A 22,384-nucleotide genomic window follows, 5' to 3' on the forward strand; every position below is an offset into this window, starting at 1 on the left:
AATTTTTGTATTTTTAGTAGGGATGAGGTTTCACCATGTTGGCCAGGCTGATCTCAAACTCCTGACCTCAGGTGATCTGCCTGCCTTGGCTTCCCAAAACGCTGGGATTACAGGCGAGAGCCACTGCTCCTGGCCTTTATTAATTAATTAATTAATTAATTAATTGAGACAGAATCTTGCTCTGTCATCCAGGCTAGAATGCAGTGGCACAATCTTGGCTCACTGCAACCTCTGCCTCTCAGGTTCATGTGATTCTCCTGCCTCAGCCTCCTGAGTAGCTGGGATTACAGCTGTGCACCACCAAGCCTGGCTAATTTTTGTATTTTTAGTAGAGATGGGGTTTTATCATGTTGGTCAGGCTGGTCTCAAACTCCTGACCTCGTGATCTGCCTGCCTCAGCCTCCCAAAGTGTTGGGATTACAGGTGTGAGCCACTGTGCCCAGCCCTTGGTCTCTCATTTAGCTGGCCTTGTGTATTAAATAATTTTTCTATTGCAATTCTCCTATTTTGATAAATAGGTTCTATTTGGGCAGTGGGCAAAAAGGAACCCATTGGGCAGTTACAGACTGGAACTTCTGGGCTCAAACAATCCTCCTGCCTTAGTCTCCTGAGTAGCTGGGACTGCAGATGCATGCCACCATGTCCAGCTTGGGAATGTTTTATATACGTGTGTCTAGTATGGCAGCCAGTAGCCGCATGTGACTATTGAGCACTCAAAATGTGACCACTGAGAATGAGAAACTAAATTTTAAGTTTTATTTCATGTCAATGAGTTTACTTTTTTTTTTTTTTTCTTAGACAGAGTTTCTTTCTTATTGCCCAGGCTAGAGTGCAATGACACGATCTCAGCTCACTGCAACCTCCGGCTCCTTGGGTTCAAGTGGTTCTCCTGCCTCAGCCTCCTGAGTAGCTGGGATTACAGGCGCCTGCCACCACGCCTGGCTAATTTTTGGTGTGTGTAGTAGAGACAGGGTTTCACCATGTTGGCCAAGCTGGTCTTGAACTCCTGACCTCAGGTGATTGGCCCACCTAGGCCTCCCAAAGTGCTGGGATTATAGGTGTTAGCCACAGCGCCTGGCCAGTTTATATTTAAATAGCCACATGTGGTCAGTGGCTACCATAATGGAAAGTGCATATCCCTACCTGTCTTCTCAGCCTTACAGTATTCACCACCTCTCAGTGAGGAAGAACCCAGGGTGGGACTCCTGAAAAAGAGTTAAGATGGGGTGTCTAGCTGGGCGCGGTGGCTCAAGCCTATAATCCCAGCACTTTGGGAGGCCGAGACGGGCGGATCACGAGGTCAGGAGATTGAGACCATCCTGGCTAACACGGTGAGACCCCATCTCTACTAAAAAAAAAAAAAAACACAAAAAACTAGCCGGGCGAAGTGGCGGGCGCCTGTAGTCCCAGCTACTCGGGAGGCTGAGGCAGGAGAATGGCGTAAACCCGGGAGGCGGAGCTTGCAGTGAGCTGAGATCCAGCCACTGCACTCCAGCCCGGGCGACAGAGCGAGACTCCAGACTCCGTCTCAAAAAAAAAAAAAAAAAAAAAGATGGGGTGTCTGCTCCCCTTCTTTTGGGTCCAGGAAAACTGCAACTTGGGATTGGCAGGGAGAGGTGACAAGGAGCCCTGGACTTCTTTGGGTTTTTTGGAAAGGCCTCGGGGAGCTGGGTGTAGCAGCCACTCATTCCTCAGGGAGGATTCTTGTCATCCACTGATGAGGTTTGCTTTCTTGGCCGCGCACTGGTGCTCTGAGGGTTGGATGTATGATGGGCAATTCTGGAAGCTCAGGCAGAGCCAGTTTAGGAGGATTTTATGGGTGGAGGACAGCCAGGAACACTTAGCCTCGTGCTTTGCCCTCACATGTGTGTTCCAGGGGAACGTTTGCTGCGCTCTGTTGGCTTGCCCCTGCCTCACTGCCCAGCCGGCAGCACGAAGGGCAGAGTATCTGGCCTGGCTACTACCCCAGAGCAGCTGCCTGGCCTCGGGCACAGGATAGGCACTCGCATTTACTGAGCACCCACTATGGGCCAGCCATGCACTTCACAAAGAGCTGTCTTCCACCTAGAGTGGCAGCCCTTTGTGCTTGGAATCAATAGTTTATGCTTGGCCTGTGAAGAAACTGAGGCTGAGAGGCAAAGTGAATCCTCCTAGTTCACACAGAGGAAAGTGGCAAATAAAGAGTTTGAACTGAGTCTGCCTATTCCATAGCCTGGGATGAAAATGTCTACTGCCTTGACTACTGCTTTGTATGAGCATGTGTGCACGAGCCCTGGAGTGTGTGTGTGTGTTCAAATGCATGTGCATGTGAAGGTCCAAATACATGCCTGTGCCACAAATCACTACCAAGTGTCCCTGCCCAAGGATGCCACACCCTGGGACCTGGCTTCAAGCAGTCCCCAAGCCCAGAAAGTCCCTACCCCCCAAAAGAAGGGATATATTTCTCTCCAAGGTGGCTGTTGTGCCCCCTCCTTTTCACTCTGCCCTCTCCTTGGGCCCTGACCTGACCCACCCCAGGGCCGTCTGTCCTGAACAGCGTCTCAGACTCTGGGTAGGTTGGGGAGGGACAGACTAGCCGGAGCTGCGGCTGGGCCAGTCCTCTTTGCTCCAGTGTCCCCTCCCTCCCATGAGGCTGTGACCAGGGGCCCAGAGGAGAGGGAGCTCCCAGCTAACTGCCACGTTCTCTGCTTTCCAATTTACAATCTAATATGGTCTTGCCACTGCAGAGTTGGGGGCTGGAGAGGTGAGGAATGAGGCCTCTGCTCCCGTGTCACCTGCTGCACTCTACACCTTCCCCTGCAGCCCTGTGCTCCGCTCTCCTGTCTGCCTGCTGGCCCTGGGGACCCCAGCCCTGCCTGCCCACAGTTCCTCAGACTGGGCAGGTGGCACCAGAGCTGGGGGCCTGGAGTGGGGGTTAGGTGAGAGGGAGGGACTGACCTTGAGGTAGGGGCAGGAGTTGACCCCGGCCCCTGGGGTAGGATGGAAGGAATTGTCTTGGCATCACCCCCTCACCAGTCTGATAAATAACCAATCTGCTGTACCTCACCCTGCTTATGCCAGCTCCCAGGAGTGTGGCCAGGGCAGAGTCCTAGGTAGGGCTGGAGCTGGGAACTGGGCTTCATTCTCTCCCTGGAGGGGTTTCTGTCCATCAGCTCCTCCTGTCCATCTGCTAGCCCCAGGCCCCTTCTCCTACCTGCTACGTTAGCAGGCAGAGAATGAGGAGCTACCCACTGGCCCCAAGGTGGGGGCGTGGAGCAAGTGGGCAGAGGTATGTGGCCCTGAGCTGGGTGCTCGGCTCACAGCCCTCCCCCTGTGCCAGACACTTCTAGCACCACCATATGAGCAGCAGAGGCCATATTTCTCTGAGTGGAAAATCTTCGAAGTGTCAGCTGGGACAAGGAAGGATGTGGAGGCAGGAACTGCATTCTCCCTGGAGCCAGTACCAGGGTCAGCTCTGTCCAGTGCAGTGGTAAAGTTGGGGGACAAGGGTTGATCTAGGGAGGAATAGCATCCCCTCCATCCTTTGCCCTGCTGCCTGGCTCCACATACCCACCAAAGACAGTCCTGCCTAGCCATAGAGCCCATCAAGACAGGGCAATGAGATGCCAGGGCTGGAGAGCAGGTTCCTTCTGGCCAGCATCTGTGGACTACTGCCCCCTCCCAGCCTCTGTCCTGAGGTTCAAAAGGCAACACCACTGAGGCTGTTCCAGCACATGTGTCCACTTCTGAGCTGAATCACCAGCCTGGCAGCCCCAAGCCTCTGTGGCCTTTGGGTCAGATGAAGGGGCTTGTTTTGTGCACCAGGACCAAAGTTACCTCCCTGACTTTGTGACCTTTGCCCTGTGGTTACTTTTGTCTGCTGCTTCTGGGAGGAGATGAAGTTGGAGAGCTTGGCTCTAAATGAAGGGGCCGTGAGCCCAGACCCCTGGGCTACCCTGATGCTGAGGTGAGTTCTGGCCACTCACTACCCTGGAGGTCCCTAGCGTGTCTATTCTTAGCTGTGGAAGCTGAGGAGCCTGGTGAGGCCTTATTAGAAGGCCTTGAGCATGGAGGGAGCTCTGCCACTGACAGGCTATGCGACCTTGGGGTTGCCCGGCCTCTCTGGGCCTGGCCAGGTTTTCATACAGTACTTGGTTACTGACTTTTGTTTTTTGTTTTGTTGTTGTTGTTTTTTCCTTTTTTGAGACGGAGTCTCACTCTGTCTCCCAGGCTGGAGTGCAGTGGCATAATCTTGTCTCACTGCAACCTCTGCCGCCCGGGTTCAAGCGATTCTCTTGCCTCAGCCTCCCGAGTAGCTGGGATTATAGGTGCCTGCCATCGCGCCTGGCTAATTTTTGTATTTTTATTAGAGACGGGATTTCACCATGTTAGCCAGGATGGTCTCGATTTCGTGACCTCATGATCCACCCGCCTCAGCCTCCCAAAGTTCTGGGACTACAGGCACCCGCCACTGAGCCTGGCTAATTTTTGTATTTTTTAGTAGAGGCAGGGTTTCACCGTGTTAGCCAGGATGGTCTCGATCTCCTGACCTTGTGATCCGCTCGCCTCGGCCTCCCAAAGTGCTGGGATTACAGGCGTGAGCCACCGCGCCCAGCCAACTTGCCACTTTTCTTTTTGTGTGCGCTGGAGCCTGTCTCCTCATCTCCTTCTGCTGAGCATCTGGAGGGCTAGGCTGTGTGTATGTGTTTGTGTGTCTGTGTGTGTGCACATGTGTAAGTATGTAGATGTGTGAACATATTTGTGTGTGTGTCTCTGTGTGTGTGCGTGTATGTGGTGGCAGGGGTGCATGAGGTGAGGAATAGGAGTAGGGGATGGAAGTGTGAGAAGAGGGCCTGGAGAGAGCACTGAGGTTTCTGGGCAGCTGCTGTGTGCTAGACTCCATGCTGCCCTATCATCTACACCATCTGATTAATCCTCCCCATCCCACAGGTGGAGAAACAGGGTCTGAGAGCTGACGTGACCTGTGGGAGGTGGTCTAGCTGGGCCTGGGAGGCAGACCCTGGGGCATCCTTGTCCTGCTAAGCTCAAGAGACAGACAGAAGGACAGATGCAGGAACAAAAGACTTTGAAAGCAAAGATGGCCTACGACCAGAGGACTCCCTCCTTGGTCTCTCAGTTCAGACCCCTTGAACTGCCCTACCGTACCTTCTCCCAGCTGGTGCGAGTTTCCAGAGCAGCTGTAGCAGTGGTGGTGGTGGGACCTAGGGTGAAGGCTCAAGGGTGTGGAAGGCAATGAGCTCTAATGGTGGTCTTTTGGCAGAGTTGAGCTGTAGTAAGGGCCTGAAGCCCCGCTGGGGAGTGCAAGGGCAGTACTGGAGCCACCTCCTCCAGGCGTGCCTCCCTCCTCTCCACATCCTGACACTATGAGCTCCTTTCTGCCTCTCCCAGCCTCTGTGTGGGAGATGCAGAAGCTCCAGCCTTATTTCCAAACGGCCTAGGGAGGAGTCACTGGAGGCCTGGGCTCTGCCCTTAGGGATTTGGAGAGGTTGTCAGGGCAGAGGGAGGGCAACCTGGGACCTCTCCCAGCCCCAGGCAGGTGGGATCAGCTTCACCTGCCCCAGCGTGTGGGCCCTGCACCTGTGGGGTATCCCAGGCACCTTTTGTTCTCCAAGGCCTTGTGGGCCTGAGGGGAAGGGGCCCCGCCTGCCCAGCACTCCAGCCCATGAGGCTGGCCCGGCCCTTCACTTCCCCAGCAAACCTGAGTGGGGGAGGGGAGGGGTGCAGAGCTGCTAAAAATAGCAGCAGCAGCTCCAGTTATGAGTCTCCTTGAGGGGTCAGTGGAGCCTAAGATTGGGGAGGAAGAGACTGGAATGGGCTGCAGGGAGGGAGTGAGACCAGCCTGAGCTGGGGCCTGCTGTACCTTATACTCAGGCCACAGTCCTAGGATGCAGGGACAGAGGGCACAGACATGCAGGGATATATGGACACAGACACTCAAGGACAGGTGAACAAGCCAGGCAGAAATGCACGTAGACATGGCTACCAGCACATCTGGGGCTTCCTCTCCCCAGAACCTCAGGAACACCAGATGATCCCAGCTGCACGGCCCCCAGCCTCTCAGGCCTGTCCCTTGCCTCCACCTTGTTTTGACCTCCAAGGACCCTGCAGAGCTGGGTGTGTGGACACTTTGAGTTGAGAAGGCTAAGCCCACCTCCCTTGTCTCTTTCAGTCTCCTGTGTGTGCGGCTCTGTGTAGGAAAGGACCAGGGGTCACCAGAGGCAGCATCAGAGATAGAATTACAGCACAGACCAGAATTAGGACACCAAGTGGCTGTCGCCTCAGGGGCATCACTCGACCTGAGCAACAGGCTCTTTCTAGCCTGGCTGGCAGGCAGAGGGAGGCATGGGAAAGAAGTGATTGGACCCAGTAGGGCAGGACTGGGGCTCTGCCAGGAGATGGGTGGGAAGTGAGGGAAGGGGGTCAAGGGGATCTAGAGAAGTAAATGCATGGATGACCGCCCTCATACATGCCTTGTTTGATCCCACCTTCACACCTTTGCCCAGAGATGCCCCTTTTGCCAGGGGCTCTTTGGTCCACAAAATTGACTCCATCTCTTACCTTTCCTCTAACCAGCCAGAAAATAGGGCTTCATGACAGGAGGGGGCCTGCCAGCTGCTGGACCAGAGGTTTCAAATCACCAGCATATCTCTCTGCTAGCGGTAAACAATGTCTAAGACAATGTCCATCAGAGCAGCAAGCCAGGGCGAAGGCCTCAGAAGCACCCTGACCTTGGTCCCTCTGCATTGCTAGTCCCACCTTTTTGGACAGACCCGAACCAACTGGTGCTCACCCCCACCCCTGCCTCAGCGGTCCAGCCCTGGACTCCTGGGTTGTATGATTTAGGCCCTGCAGGGATGCCTGACAAATCAGCCTCTCCTGGTGATGGACATCTCTGGCTGTTTGAGGGGCCTCCTCTCAAGAGTTCTTGTGGTTTCTTCCCAGTAATCATCCCCCCACCCTGATTTCCTTTGATCTTGAGGCTGCTCCACAAAAGAGGTGGGGCAAGGACAGGCATCATGAATTCTCAAGGAAACTGAGGCATAGGGGTGTGACACAACTTGCCCAAGGTCACCCAGCCAGCAAAACCCAGCACTGGGTGTAAACCCTGCAGTCCTGACTCCCTGACCAGGCTTCTTCCTCTTATGTTCTTCTTTTAAGACTCCTCCCTCCTCCTTGAGCAGAACTTGGCTCCCCACACTGCCTGATGCCACCCTGCCCCCAACCCCAGGCTCTGGGACTCCTTAGGCACCTGCTGGCTGGTGGGACCCAGGCCAGACACTCAGCAGGTGGCTGCCTGGGGGACAAAGGAGTTGGGACTCAGCTGCTGAGCTGGGAGGAAGGGAGGGAGGGAAGGAGGGAGGGAGGGAGAAGCTATGGGGAGGGAGGAGGGATGGGGTTGGAAGTGGGGAGGAGAAGTGTCCGCTTTGGTGTCTTTAACAAGGAGCCACGAGCAAAGAGGGGTAAAACACATGCCCATGAGCATAGGGGGCACTCAGTGGTTTAGGCATTTTTCCACTGTGACCCCAAGTTCTGTCCTACCAGACTCTCGACCAGTTAGAGGGAGGGGCTTGAGGGTAGAGAGAAGAGCCTGTTGGGAGGGGGGATGGAGAGACTGAGAGAGATGCCAAAGTTGATGCCACAGTGTCAAGGTTCTGGCTGGCCCGGGGGACCCAGGGATAGGGAGGGAGGGCATGGGAAGGAGGGCATGGTGAGGAGAGATTCTGCAGCACATGCGATTTGGTGCTGCAGAATCCAAGTAGCGGGTGTCCCCCTTCTTTCCCCACCACAAATTCATGATGCTTGTCCTTGTTCCAGCTCTTTAATGGAACGGCATCAGGATCAAAGGAAATCAGGGGGCTGGTGACTGGGAAGAAACCAGAAGTCCCCCCACCCCTTGAGAAGAGGGTCCTCCAACAGCCAGAGCTGTCCAGTGGCAGGAGAAGCCCTGTACCTGCTCTTCAGGGGCACACCTGACCCGCCAGAGATAGGAAGGGTTTTGATGAAGGGCACCCATCATGGATTAGCCCAGGGACCCCAGAGACAAACTCTTTTGCTACAAATGAGAAACTGAGGCCTTGAGCAGTTCCTGGCCAGGAGTCTCCTGTCCTTCTGGAGGCCAGAGTAGTTGGATCATATAGATGCTGTTTGTCATTTCATCTGTATCTCATTCTATTAAAATCAGAGGGTTGCTAGTCTAACTGGAAAGAGAGTCACAACTGAGCTCATTAAAAAGGCAGCTCCACTCTAAACTGAGTTCCTTAAGGGGAGGGATTATGTTGTATTCCTGCCTATCAAAGCACCTGGTAGGTGTTGAATAGAGGGTTGTTGAATGGAGACTGGATGGATGGATGGATGGAGGATGGACAAGCTAAGTTCTGTTGGTGTTTGGGAAACAGAGAGAGCCGTCCGGGCTGGGTGATCAGGAAAAGAGGGGATGGGAGAATTGAAATAAGCAGAAGAACCCAGGATGGCATTCCAGGTATGAAAAAAGGGCTGAGCAAAACTGTAGGGGATGAGTGAAACAAGGCACGCACAGGGTCTAGGATTCACCCTAGCATCCTCACGGCATCTCCCCACTGACCCCTTCATTCAGTCCCTGCTCATCTCCTGGCAGAGCCCCTTGTTCCAGATGGGCCCAGCCAGGACTTCCCACCCCACCCCCTCCCTCCTGCCAGACTGCCTGCCAGCAAGGCTGCAGGCTCTGCAGCCTGAGACCCAGAGACCCGGATTGTTGTTGGAGAATCGGCAGGTTTGTGGATTGTTGTTGGAAAAGCCGCAGGTTTGTTTGCTCTGGAACCCGCGGAGAAATCCCAACAATCAATGGCCAACAACACTCTGCCTGCGGCTGCAGCATCGATCCTCCCCTCCCACTTCTGGCAGTTTGGGCAGCAGGTAGCCAGGTGGAAGGAAGCTGGGGCAGGGTTGGGCCTTCTCACCTAGGGGCTGGGCCTCAGCGGAGGCTGAAGGGGAGAGGTAGGGAAGCCCAGGATGCCAGGACAGGAGTGACTGGTCCTCTCATTCACAAAGCCCTCAAAGGATTGGAGAGTAAGAGCCGCCCCAAATCACTCTGCTCTGGCCCAGCAGTTCAGCGACCATAGTTAACCTGACTCCCAGCGCCTTGCTCTTTCCTGGCCTCCAAATGTTGGAAAGGATGTTTTATTCCTTTGCCACTAAGGACTGAGAAGCATCTATCATCATCAGAAATGTGCTAGAAGAAAGTGAGGAGCTGTTTATGTCTTGGGTCTATCTGACAACATGGGTTTCAACTTGATTAATAAAAGACAGATAATAACTTCTATCTCATAGAGATGATAAGGGAACTAAATGAGCTAATGTATACAAAGCAATTTGTATGGTGCCTGGCACGTAGTTGGTACCAAATAAATGTTTGCTATTATTGTTGCTATTATTATTATTTGGATAGTGATACTCTGCTGGGTTCCCATCTGCCTGTAGTGAAACTCTCCCCTATACCAGGAAAGTGGACACAGTGCTAGCTGAAGCCAGGTTTTGTGAAATGGGCAGACACTTTGGAGTAGCTTTACTACTTATTGGCTGTGCAGCCTCAGGGTAAGTAACTTAATCTCTTCAAAACTCAGTTTTTCCATGTGTAAAATGGGAACAACTAATCTCTTACTGTCAGTACTAAATAGAAAAGTCATGTGAAAGGCTTGACCAGTGAAGGCTAGGCCCCTAGGGATTCTGGGCAGGCCTCGCACCTCAGTATATGTCTATGGAATGAATGAATGATGGATGGATGGATGGACGGGTAGATATACCCCAGGGACTGCTCTTTTAGGAGCTGTGGATCTTAATTATTATGGTTCTGGATGATTCTTAGGGCTCCACCTCTCCATTAAACGGCATGTAGGCTCATAGCTGCTCCCAAAGATTCATGTTGGTCCCTGTAAGCTATGTGAGAGTGTCTGAAGCTGGGAGATGGATGAGGGGCTGTGGAGCCAGATGACATAGATTCATCCTTCCCTTACCTCTCAGTGCCAGCCAAGTCCATATGCGGCATCCCTCTCAGCAATTAGGGGTAGTGGGTGGGTGCTTAGGGTGGCTGTTATGGGAGGGGGTCAGGAAGCCTGGGCTTTACCTCTGCCAGTATCCACCTGTGCAACTCTCATTAATTTATTCAACATGCATTTAATGTCTTCCATGTGCTAGACTCTGTGCCACTGGGGACACAAGGAGTGGTGGCACTAAGGGGTGACTGGGGAGAGGCTTCAGCCCATGCAGAATGGCCGTCAGCACACTTCCCCGGAGCCACCTCAGGCTGATGGCGTGACAGCTTAATTTGCAGAAGGAAAAAACGAAGTAAAGGCTATAATTTACAGTTGGGATAATTGGCCAACGTTAGGAAAGGAAAAAATTCTAACATACAATCTATGTAAAAATAGCGTGCTTGCTACGCAAACTCAGCTTCAAGATTCGGTCGCAGCTGCCATAGGCCCGCCTTGCCTTTCTAACCAAGCAACTGACCCTAAACTTCTCCGGAACAGGATTTCTAGAGCTTCCCCAAGACATAGCGGGCGAACAAAACAGACTTGGGATCATCTTTGCTGAGTTTAGTTTTGCTGCTGGAGCATCAAGCAATCAGGGACTTGTGACCCAGCAAGACGGAGACCTGGATGGGGGAAGCCAAGGAATGGTGAGAGCACAGAGGAGTCCTCTGACCCAGGCTGGAGGACGGGCAAGGCTCCCCTGAGGAACCATATAGTAGACGCCCCTTAAATATGTACTGAAGAATTACAGGAAGTGCCAGCTAAGCTAATACTTGAAGCATGAGGTACAGTGAGCCAGACTGGCCCAGGAGGGGAAAGGAATTTCAGGCAGAAAGGCTGATAAGAGCCCAGAAGCTGTTGAGAACTTGGTTCATTTGACTTGGCTAATTTGGAAAACTGAAGCTAAAACTCCTTTGGCCTGGCTGGGTGGGTTGGCTTCCCAGAATTGCTGCTTCCTGTTGGAATTGGTCTTGGAGACCCCCTAGTGCCTGCTTCCCACCACCCAGCTGCAGACCAGTGCTGGCAGCATAGTCTCCTCCGGAAGCCTCTTCCATATAGAACCCGGCTCCTCCTCCCTGAGAATAAGCCAGTAAGCTGGGGACCCAGAAATCTGCATGACTTGACAAGAACTTTGAGGCTCTCCTGTGCTATAAGGCATGGCAATCTTACATTGAAGGCTCCAGAGAGTGGAGAGCCAGAGAGGGCAGGGGTATACGTGAGATCACATGGGAGCCTGGGCTCTTAACTACCTGGACTGAGAAGTCCCTTCACTAGTGTAACCCTTGCCTAATAGGCCTTTTTCTGTACTCTCTTTCTTCTTTTTTTTTTTTTGATGGGGGTAGGGGTGGGGTTGGTAGAATACTGAGCCCTGACAGCTCTGCCCAAGTGGGGGCACAGCATTCCTGAGCTGATCCCAGTCTGGCAGATGGGGCTTGATAGGGCTAAGATAGGTGGGGACAAGGAGCAGAGGAAGCTGGAGGGCCTGGAACTGGATGGATGGAGGGGCTAAGGAGGCAGGCTTTCTGATATGCCCCCCATATTTAGGCAGGTGTGGTAGTACTGGTGGGGAATGGAAGCTCAGTTTCTAATTAAGCCCAGCCCTTGTGTCTCCTTGCTCTCCATTAGTGCCCCACAGTGTCCCCAAGGCATTTTAAGCTGCCACCCTGCTGAGGAGGCCGGGAAGGCTGCCAGGGCCTGCCAAGCTTAGACCTATGAGGAGCAAAAAGCCAGCTCAGGCTTCTCCTGTCCACGGCAGTCTCTGGGTCCTCCAGCCTCCTCAGAAGCCTGGGGCCAGTGGGCAGGGGTGTGCTGCTGCCTGCCATGTCAACCTCTGGGGTTCTGAACAGAATCTGGACTGTCTCCCATGGGGTCTTGTCCTCAGTACCACTTCCTGATCCTGAAGTGCCAGGCTGAGGACAAGGAGCAGGACCTAGTATTGGTTTCAGCCGCAGCCCCCAGACTCAGGGATGTGCTGTTAGAATCCAGCACCTACCAAGGAGTCTGCAGGAAGCAGCAATTACCATTTTAGGTTAAGGCAGCCCTAGTTTGTTAACCCTTGCAGCACTGGAGCTCCTGGAAGCCGAGTCGTCCTTCCTCTCTTTTCTCCTCCGGATCTTCCCTCCCAGACATCATCCCTCAGTTCTTGGCAGAGTGAGCAACCCAGACTTGCCATCCCCAGGCTCCCTCTATCACCACATTCTCAAGTGGAGCCCAGAGAGGTGGAGCAGCAGGTCCAAGGTCACACAGCCATGGAGGCAGCCTCCATTCCCGAGACCCAACATTACCCCAGTCTCAGTGGCTTCCACCTTCACAATCTCTCTAGGCCACATTCACACATGCAGAGTTTAATTAACTTTATTGATATTCAGAAATTAGGAGAATGACTAAAGGTAATTGCTCATTAAAAATCATTAAACTGACACAGCAGGCTCGGCATACGCAGCCCCTTCCACACCGCCTTCTTCCTTCACTGTGGCTGGATCGCCCAGGCACCCCACACAGCTTGGGAAGATATCCCGTGACCCAAGGCGCCCCTGGTGCCTGACGCCAATTGAGCCTTGGAGGCTGCAGAAGGGAATAGGGGACTGAGCATGTGAGGTTGGGCCAGGCCCAGCACGATCTCACCCTACCTCCGTAGCCTCAGCACACCAGGCCTCCTGAGGCATCTGGGCCGTGCCTGGTTACATCCTGCAGCCTGCATCCCGCCTATGAGCAAAGCTCTGAGGGCCTCATCAGAGAGGTGGCAGGGCCGAAAGGCTGAGGGATGCACTCCTCTGGCCGAAAAGGCTCATAGCCCAAGGCCTTTGCTCCTTTAGGCTTGCCTTCACAAAGCTAAAGTGCCCAGGGACCCTGGGATGGCCAAATGTGCTGCTCCTCAGTGAGATGACTCGCTATCCCAATGTCTGGGAACTCCAGCCCAGCTGAGGAGAGAGGAGCCTCTGGTCACCCAACTCTGACATCCCAGCCCTCTCACCCTCAGGCTTGGCACTTCAGGGCTGCTGCTGCTTCTCCCTTGGGGAGTGAAAATAAAGGTCTTTCCCAACAGCCAGACTCCTACCCCACATATCTCATGGGCACTGGAGATCCTGATAGTCGGGAAGGGACACTGCCCAGGGACACACAGACTTGAGGCCACAGAGTGAGCAGGCTCCTCCTAATACCCACACCCACATCCCAGTCAGGGCTGGTCGGATCCCTGGTCACACCAGCCTTCCTTCTGGATTCCCATAGTCTCACTCTAGCCCTTCAGGGAGCTCACTGGCTGAGGCTGCACCCACACACTAGTGGCCTCACACGGTCCTCACACCTGTTCACTGCTGACCCCTCACCCAAGGTTTGGACCACCTGAAGTGCAGACACACTGGGACTGGCTCCTCTAGGCATGCAGGGCCCTGATTACTCTCACATTCAGACTCACAGACTCACACACAAGGCCTTGACTACTTGCCAGGGGACAGGGCCCTGTGCCCCAGGGGAGCTGTCCAGCGCCAGGACCCATCAGGACCCAAGATAGGTTCGGAATTCCTAGGGACATTCTCAGGCAGCTGGGCAGGGATTCATGCTTCTCCTTCCTGGTTTCCGTCCCTGGGGTGGGGCTTGCAGGACTCTTTCCCTCTCCCCAAAAGTGAGCACACGGTTTCAAGTTCTGGGCACTGCCGGAGACCCAGCGTGGGCAGACGGGTGGTGGGGCGAGGACACTGGGCTGTGTGCAAGTGGAGCTACAGGCTCAGAAAAAGGCTTCTGCGTCTCTGGGGCCGCAGTTTTTCTTCCTGGATGAAGAAAACTGCCATCCAGCGGCCCAGCCTGTCCCTGGCCGCGCTGCCCTGACCTCGGCAGCGGCCTGAAAAGATCGAGCAGGAAAACTCCCACCCTCACACTTCTCCACATCAGACGCTTCAAACCATATGGCAAGGGACGGCAGGTCTCAACTCCAAGTGAGGTTCTGCCGACGACCCTACCAGCCGACTGGCTGCAGCGGGAGAAGGACGTGGGTGCCAGTAGCTTCTATGAGAGCTTGTTTGAGCCGGGACGGCAGGTCCAGACAAGACTCTTCCCAGAGGCACGGAACCCCCATCCTCTCCCCAGCACTCCCTTGCCACTCACACCATTGCCAAGCTTCCCTTTACTCCAGACCGATGAAGTTGGGGACCAGACTCCTAGAGGGGGCGCGGGGATTCTCAGGGTGTGGGGAACAGGTCCTCCAGAGACAAATCTGCCGCGCAGGTGGGGAGTGGATCGGGGCCAGGCAGGAAGGCAGAGCTCGGGGCAGTGGTGTGTGTATGCGTGTGTGTGTCTGTGTGTGTGTGTATGTGTGTGTACAAGGAAAAGACTTTGGGGAGGACAGAGTCTCTATCCCAGGATCTCCGCTGCTGCAGCCCAGGGCAGAGCTAGGAGCTAGATAGGGGGCCCAGGCCCTCGGAGTTTCTCTCTAGAATTGTGCTCTAGGTCCCGACTCTGGCGTGGCAGCGCCAAGGCATGGGGAGGTAAGGGAGGTCCCAACCCCGGGTCCGGCCGCCATCCGGCCCAGTCTCCCCGCAATAAGAACACGAGAGGCCCCGGAACCGGCGGCAAAGTCGAGCGAAGTTTGGCGGGCGGCAGGGGAAGCGGGACCGCGGGTCGCCAGCTGGACCGTCCCGACTCACTGACCTGCGCCCCCCGGCACGCGCCCCGGCGCCCTGAGACGCCTAAAGTGTGGCGAGGTAGCGCGCGGGTGAGCGCGTGTATGCGGGGAGTGGGTGGCGTGATGAATTGCAGCAGAGAAATCCCATTAGATCTGGGGAGATGATTAAAGGCGAGGTCTCGGCCGGGCGCGAATGGCGGGAGCCGCGGCAGCTTCCCGCCCGCGAAGCCCGCGAAGCCCGCGCCCCGCCCGGCTTGGCCGGCGCCGGGGGCAGCGCAGCCGGCGGGGCGCGGTGCTTGGACTGGGCAGCCAGATGCCCAAAGCTGGGCACCGGGTCTCCCTTCCCACCTCTGGGGCCCCGCTCCCGCCCCCGTCCTGCCGCCGAACGCCGGAGTCCCTTACCGTGAGCTAGGAGCGCCAGCAGCGAGGGCAGAAGCAGCAGGGCTGCCGGGCGCATGGTGCTGGTTGCGGCCGCGCCCCAGGCTGGGACCGCGGCGGGAGGGCGGGGGGCTTGGTGGGGCTTGGGTGCGTGGGCAGAGCCAGGTCCGGCGGGGGAGAGGGAGCGGGGCCGCCGCCGTCACCGCCACTGCCGCCGCCAGCGCCTGACAGAATCAGCACCACGGCCAGCGCCTGGCGTCGGCGCCGGGGATCGCCGCGCCGGGCTGGGGGCGGGGGCGCGGGAGGAGCTGCTTACCGTAAAGTCTCAAGCAAAGGCGCAGAGACCCAGGGGCAGGAACCCAGGCTCCCGAGCCACCGAGACTGCCCTACTCATGTGGGCACACGGCCCCTGTCCTTCTGCGCTGCCCACACCCAGTCAAGCATGCCACTCTCTCTACCGTTAACAACCTGCCAAGGAGGTGGATTGTCTTCTGATTCTCCATGAGAAAGAGCAACACCTTCCCCACCCCTCTCCACCCAATCCTGGTACCTGAGGGCATCAAGGGTGACCTGGGAAGACATCCGAGAGTGAGGCAGCTGGTGAGGCTCGTGTGCCCTTGTGGCAGTTCCATCTTGGGCCGATAATGAAGATGGCTTTTGAGCGTACAAAGGACAATAAATTATTACTTTGTGCTCAATAAATGCCAGGGCTCCAGGCAGCTGCATCAGCAGCAAACTGTGCTCACAGAAAAGCTTAATTATCCTGATATTACAGTTAAAAGCCAGTGGCATTCGCGTCTTGGGGAGATATTCTTCACTTGGCAGGAGGCAACCTGGGCCAAGCTGTGGGCAGCTGAAGGTAGTATCCTGGGTCTCCATGTAGCCCTGGATCTCCAGGACTCTGCCTTGGCCCCTGTGCAGGACGAGAAAAGCCACAATGACAGTCAGTACAGACCCTTCCCATGCCATCTCTGTCCAGGTTTCTGGAACTGGTGGAGAAAATGGGATAGGCATGAGACAGGGTTTCCTAGAGCTGTTTTATTTTATTTTATTATTGTTTTTAGAGACAGGGTCTCTGTTGCTTAGGCTGGAAATGCAGTGGCACAATTATATTAATAGCTCACGGTAACCTCAAACTCCTGGGCTCAAGAGGTCCTCCCACTTCAGCCTTTCCAGTAGCTAGGACTACAGGCATGCGCCACCAAGCCCGGCTAATTTTTAAATTTTTTGTAGATATAAGGTCTCACTATGTTGCCCAGAATGGTCTTGAACTCCTGGCCTCAAGTGATCCTCTTGTCTTGGCCTCCCAAAGTGCTGGGATTAAAGGCGTGAGCCACTGTACCCTACGGCTGTTTTAGATAGAGACTTGAAGGAGGCCCAGGGGAGTAGGCTGTACTATTAAAGGCATGGAAAAATAACTTTCCAGGGCCCTGCTTGGGCTGAGGAACCCCAGTGAGTCACAGGACAGCAAGGGGGAAGTCACAACTGTGCCATCCTGAGGCTCCTCTTTAAAGGCAGGGGCTCATGAATGGGCTCACTTGAAGAGCTTTAATGGGTACAATGGGACAGGATCCTATGGCTGATATTATTATTCCCTGTAGAGGAATAGGAGGGCTGAACTCCCTATTGTCCCTGGGAGAAGGGCAGTTTTTTGTTTAGTTCTTTTCTTTTCTTACTTTTTTTTTTTTTTTTTTTTGAGACGGAGTCTGCACTGTCGCCTAGGCTGGAGTGCAGTGCCGTGATCTCGGCTCATTGCAAGCTCCGCCTCCTGGGTTCACGCCATTCTCCTGCCTCAGCCTCCTGAGTAGCTGCGACTACAGGTGCCTGCCACCATGCCCGGCTATTTTTTTTTTTTTTTTGTATTTTTAGTAGAGACGGGGTTTCACCGTGTTAGCCAGGATGGTCTTGATCTCCTAACCTCGTGATCCGCCTGCCTCAGCCTCCCAAAGTGCTGGGATTACAGGCGTGAGCCACCGCACCTGGCCTTGTTTAGTTCTTTTCATATGAATTTGGCTCCTCTCCAAAGCTTCCAGACTCCAGTCATTGTCCAATGCCCTTCCTGACCTCATCCTGGAAGCAGGTGGTGAAATTTCTGCTCAGGTTCCTTATTGTTTTGGTCCTCTTGGCCAGAGTCTCCCAACTCTGCTGGTTGGATTCTCTCCAGACCCTCTTCTTGTGGGCTCTGGGGAGCTGTGATGACTGCTGTAAAGAATCCCAGGCAGCAGGCAGATGGCATGTGGAATTAGCAATACGCTGGGATTTCTGGACAGTTGTTTTGAGAAGCTAAGGAAAAGGAGGGCAGTAGCAGAAGGATGGCAGGAAGAACGAGGAGTCAATGAAAGAATCAGGGGTGAGGAGAGGAAACCAGGAAAGAAGGTGCAAGACGGGAGGCAGAAAGAGAGTTGCCAACAGAGGAAGGGAAGAGGCACAGAGGTAGAAGAAGAGGTGGCTGAGGGAAGTTTAGGGAAATGCTGGCAAATGTCATGAGATTCCTCCTTTCCTCCTTGAAAGTATTCCTGGGCTCCTCTAGTATTCCTGGTCCCTCATGACTAGGCAGCTTGGGCAAGGGGAGTGAGTCATGACCTAGCGATGAACCTTGTATGCCAGGATGATCATGGGGAGTTGGTGGCAGGCTTGTCTGACTCTTTTAGCAACAGGGCTCCTTAATGCGCTGGGCACTATGCACATAAAGAAGGAGAAGAGAAGGCATCCTGGAACTTGCCATATCACCTTCCCTATGGCCTGAACTAACCTAGAGGGTCTAATAGAGACTACAAGTCCCAGAATACAGCACTGCACCTTGAGCTCAGAAGATGGGCTTGTACTGCATGATGGGCATGACAATGCACCAGGGCTGTCCCTCCCTCCTAAAGGCAGTCAACATAGCCTTTGTGCAGTGGGTTCCTAGGCAGGTTGAGGCAGAGCCTAGGCCAAACTGGGAAACAGCAGAGCTTTTGTCAGGTGCCCTCTGTCATGCCCTCCAAGGGACTTGTCCTAACCCGACCTTGATATTACCTACAAATTGAGAACAATAAAATGCCCAAGGGGACAATCAGCTGTATACAGGGCTGGCAGGCTTATAGTCTACTCAGTTCATAGGCACCTTAGAAAGTGGCATTCTGGGTGGATTTTCAAGGCTCCCCTCACTGCTCTCACTTTTCCTGTTCTCTGCGTCCCCCACCTGGCTTTTTGCTCCCAGAGAACCCTGGGCTTCCCCTGTCTGTGTAATTGCTTGCTTAATTGTCTGTCTTCTCTACTAGTTGTTGACTTTGCGAAGGCACAGACCACCTCTGTCTCATCTACCCACAATCTAGCTCAGTGGCTGGCACATAGTAGATGTTCAATAAATATTTGTGACTAAGCGACGGGGATGAGGAGTGTCTAAAGCCCAAGGCCGGTCATTGGTGCCAAATGAGTGCTGTGAGATAATGAAGAAGAGGACAATTGTTTCTTTTGGGGATGAGGCAAGGTCAGCGATATCTTCACACAATGAATGGGTGAAACCAAGTTGAATATGTTTTTAAAAATTAATTAATTAATTTTTGAGACAGGGTCTCACTGTGTTTTCCAGGCTGGGATACAGTGGTGTGATCAGGGCTCACTGCAGCCTCGACCTCCTGGGCTGAAGTGATTCTCCCATCTCAGCCTCCTGAATAACTGGGACCACAGGTGTGCACTAACATGCCCGGCTAATTTTTTACTTTTTTGTAGAGATGAGGTCTCCCTATGTTGTCCAGGCTAGTCTCGAACTCCTGGGCTCAAGTGATCCTCTCTCTTTGGCCTCCCAAAGGACTGGGATTACAGGCATGAACCACTGCCCCTGGCCCAAATACGTTTTATGATTCAGTGGAGAGGGAGAGGGAAGACATTCAAAGTTGGGGAGTGTGGTTTATGCAGAGGCACAGTGGTGGAAAACGCAAGCTAGTCTGGAGTCAGTGAGAAGCCTGGTTCTGCTCGAGCAGAGTCCCTGCTGGGACGTAGGAGAAAGGGCTGGAGTAGGCTGGGGCCTGGTTGTGAGAGGCTTTGTGGTCACCTGAGCTGAAGGACATCCTTGGTGGCGACACTGAAGGGATTACCCCATCACAAAGATATTTGCACTGAAACAGAGCAGTCTGGCATCATTAAGGTATGTTTTCAAGCACTATGGCAAGTGGTAGGAACTGTGGGGTTCACTGCTGACTCAGAAGCCAGGGGGTGGGGTGTGTGTCTGAGCTACAGTGACTGAATTAGGATTGAGAGCCCAGAGAGAAGGAAGAAGGGGCTCTTCAATCCCAGAGACCCCAAGCCCTGTCCAGACAAAGTCAGACATACTTACAGCCCCTATCCTTGGAGAAGCCAGTTTCACTTCCCCAGTTCCTGTAGGATCACAAGCACATTGGTGACTTATTTTGAAGTCTCCGCTGAGATGACACTTGCTTTCTGTGCAAGAGGAGGAGAAAATTACTCTCTTCTAAGACAGCTTTCAAACCAGAGCTATATCTTTTGCGGAGCCAAAGGGGTTTTGGGGTTTCAGGGAGGCAAGGGCAGGGGCTGCCACCTCACTCCAGAGGCTCCCAGGGGTACAGAGCTGCCTGCTTACCTCAACTCACTTCGTGGAGCAGGCTTCCAGACTTTGCAGTGCCTGGAACAGTCAGGGATGCTAGTGCTCCAGCCAGTGCTCCCTGCATTACCCAAAGTCAACCCACTGAATTTAGGGGCAGAATGAGGGCCCTGCTCTGATAAATGGAGAGCCCTGGCTCTGGGCATTTGCTTCTGCTCCAGGAGCTGGACCAGATTGGCTGTAGGAAGAGCCCAGAGTAGATGGAGATAGCAGCAGAAAGTGGTTTGATGTGAGCTACTTTCCATCTCCAAACAGAGGCCTCCAGCCTGCCCACCACCCCCAGCTGAGGCCTTTGATCCTCCACAGCTCCATAAATGTTTAATGCCACCGGCTGGGCAGAAATGAGGCAGGTGCTGAAACAGGGAGACAGGGGATAGGACTTAAGATGTACAATGTTGGCTAGATTATTTTCACATTGGAACTCTGCGATGGATGAGAGGAGGCTTTTCCCCATCATGTGGCAGGAGAAGTCCCAGGATTCAAATTTGTGGCACTAATAAAGAAACTCTTTGAAAACCACCAAGGGGCTGAAAATAAAATGAATAATCAATTGCAAAAGCCCAATCTCTGGTTTGATTGAAGGAGAAAGATGGAAAGTTAAATGACAATCAAATGCAAATACAGCTCAACAAACACCACAGCAATTACCAGGCGCAGGAACCACATGGTGCTTGCAGGCAGCGGGGGTTGGCAATTTGGAAGCCTGAGCCTGTGCAGAGGTGATGGGCAAGGGGCCATTTTAATGGACAGTTAAATAGATGCAGAAAACCCTGCATCTACTTTGCATACACTGCTGATGAGTGGGGAGCCGGAATTCTGGCATCCAGAGGGAGGCTGTGCTACCTTCCATGGCTGCCTCTGTATCATTTTAGGAGGCCCTGAGTGCCTGCAGTGGGGTAAGGCCAGAGTGAACACCAGATCAGATGATCAGGGAGAAGGCTGTACCAGTCTCATTGGATTCTTCACACCAGCTGGTGCTGATGGTTCAGGGGTTGAAGCTGAAAGAAGCCCGTGGGGTCCTTCACAAAGGACTCAAGGTGCTGGCCTTCCAACAGCCACTGTAAGAGTGGCTTTCTCCTCTAGATTTGCATAATGCTTTGCATCTCATTTGAATGCTATTAATTTGGTGTCAGTCTAGGTTGGCATGGTGTAGGAAAGAGAACAGCTGGCCTTCTCCATCTCCTCTGTACCCCAGAGCTTATTCTAAGCATAGCCTTCTGCAACTGGGGGGCATGAGGTCTCCACTTTCACCATCCCCTTCATGTTCCCTGACACTTAGAGAGTCTCTTAGTGAAGCCAGTTCCTAAAAGCCAAGGTTGCCTGGCATTGTGGCCACGAGCAGGGTTATGTGGAAGGAAAAAGAAAGGGGTCCCCAAGGTCACTCTCACCAGACCCAGAGACACCATGGGAGGATGCTGGGGGCCTTTGTCATTCCAAGCAATCAAGGCAGCTTGGCTTGGAAAGGGTCCAAAGATAATAACCAAGAGAGAGAAGGAACAAAGACAGGCAATAATCCCGGAGAAATATAGAGGGCTCTAGAAATAAAATCCTCTGAACTCAATATTTCTAGTGCTTGAACTTACATAAAATACATCTGTCCAGAGGCATTGGGTTTATGGTGCTGCTCTGGGGTTGGGAACCTGGTGCCAGGATGATGGTCATGTGATGAGAAAGTGGGTCACCAGGTGGGGTGAATTCCTAAGAAAGAGGGAAGAGGCCGCGGGTGCATCTTGTGGGTTGCCCCTGGCAGGTGGGCACCGGGAAGCTACAACGAGATGTTGATGATTTATTTGATTGAAGAGGAAGAGAAGTGCATTCCATGCAGAGGGAACAGCATGTACATGGGTAGGCATGACTAAGAAATGGTTAGTGGCACTGGATGGCAGCAAACAAGAATTGTGGTGTGGGATGTAGCTAGAGAGCTGGGGTGTAGCAAAGCTTAGTGGCTGGTACGAAATATCTAGGAGCCCTACCTGCCCACCCATCTGTCCATTTATTCATTCATTCTTCACCCTACTACCTCTCAATTCATTCATCACCCACTCATTCATTTACTGAATGAGTGAGCACTTATTGAGCACTGTGTGTATGCCAGGACCTGAACTAGCTACTGGAGAGGGAGAGCCCTCAAGGAGCGCTCAGATCAGGGAGGGGAAACAGCCCCAACACCCTGTAACACAGCATGTTTATCTCCACGAGTTACTTAAACAAGGCTCTGGAAGCCCTAGAGGCCAAGTCTCCCACGCTTCAAGCTTCCCAAGGCAAGGGTCCTTCATTACCTCCAGGGAGATCTTCCAGTCACACAGATCCTCCTGGCATCTAATACCATTCCTTCCTGCTACAAAAGCAGCCCACTTCTTATAGCCCCAGAATGGTGGGGAGTGTTTCTGATGTTCCTTCTCATTAACCCTTTATTTGGGGCTTAGAGGCATCACAGTCTCAGGAGAACCCAGGGGAAGTGATATGAGAGCATGGTCAAGTTTCCCTTAGACATCATAACCCAGACTTGGATACACTTCTAGCCACTTCCTTTCTTGGGCATGAAAATAGGACAGAAATTCCCAATGTCCCTTAATTCTAGCATATTCCCTCCCCCACTCCTCCTTGAACTACTTGTCCTCTATTTGTGACATCACAATGGTCTCTATGGCAACTGATTGTGAGGTCACCAGTCCTTAAAGCAACAGAATCTGTGGGTCCAGACAATGGCCTGCAAGAGAAAGGAAGAATACAAAATGGAAGCCTGGGATAGAGATCATCTCTTGGGAAAAGGGGCCT

At 53.4% G+C, this 22,384-nt stretch overlaps 1 protein-coding gene and 1 long non-coding RNA gene across 3 annotated transcripts in view; both read right to left on the bottom strand.

The window, feature by feature from the left end:
* LOC105476472 (seizure related 6 homolog) overlaps positions 1-15,250 on the bottom strand; it is a 49,975-nt gene extending 34,725 nt beyond the window's left edge. For both annotated transcript variants that reach the window (XM_011732469.2, XM_011732462.2), the window contains exon 1: positions 15,031-15,250. In XM_011732469.2, coding sequence (XP_011730771.2) covers positions 15,031-15,085 — 55 coding nt within the window. In that variant the 5' untranslated portion in view covers positions 15,086-15,250. The remainder of the gene's footprint in view (positions 1-15,030) is intronic.
* Positions 15,251-15,767: 517 nt separating this feature from the next.
* On the bottom strand, positions 15,768-22,181 carry LOC105476519 (uncharacterized). The gene is made up of 3 exons (XR_011615566.1): positions 21,886-22,181; positions 19,322-19,425; positions 15,768-15,919 (listed from the first exon to the last, which is right to left on the bottom strand). It is a non-coding gene; the product is annotated as an uncharacterized lncRNA (long non-coding RNA).
* Positions 22,182-22,384: the final 203 nt, after the last annotated feature.

This window comes from Macaca nemestrina, chromosome 17 (genome assembly GCF_043159975.1).
Source record: "Macaca nemestrina isolate mMacNem1 chromosome 17, mMacNem.hap1, whole genome shotgun sequence".
NCBI lineage: Eukaryota > Metazoa > Chordata > Mammalia > Primates > Cercopithecidae > Macaca > Macaca nemestrina.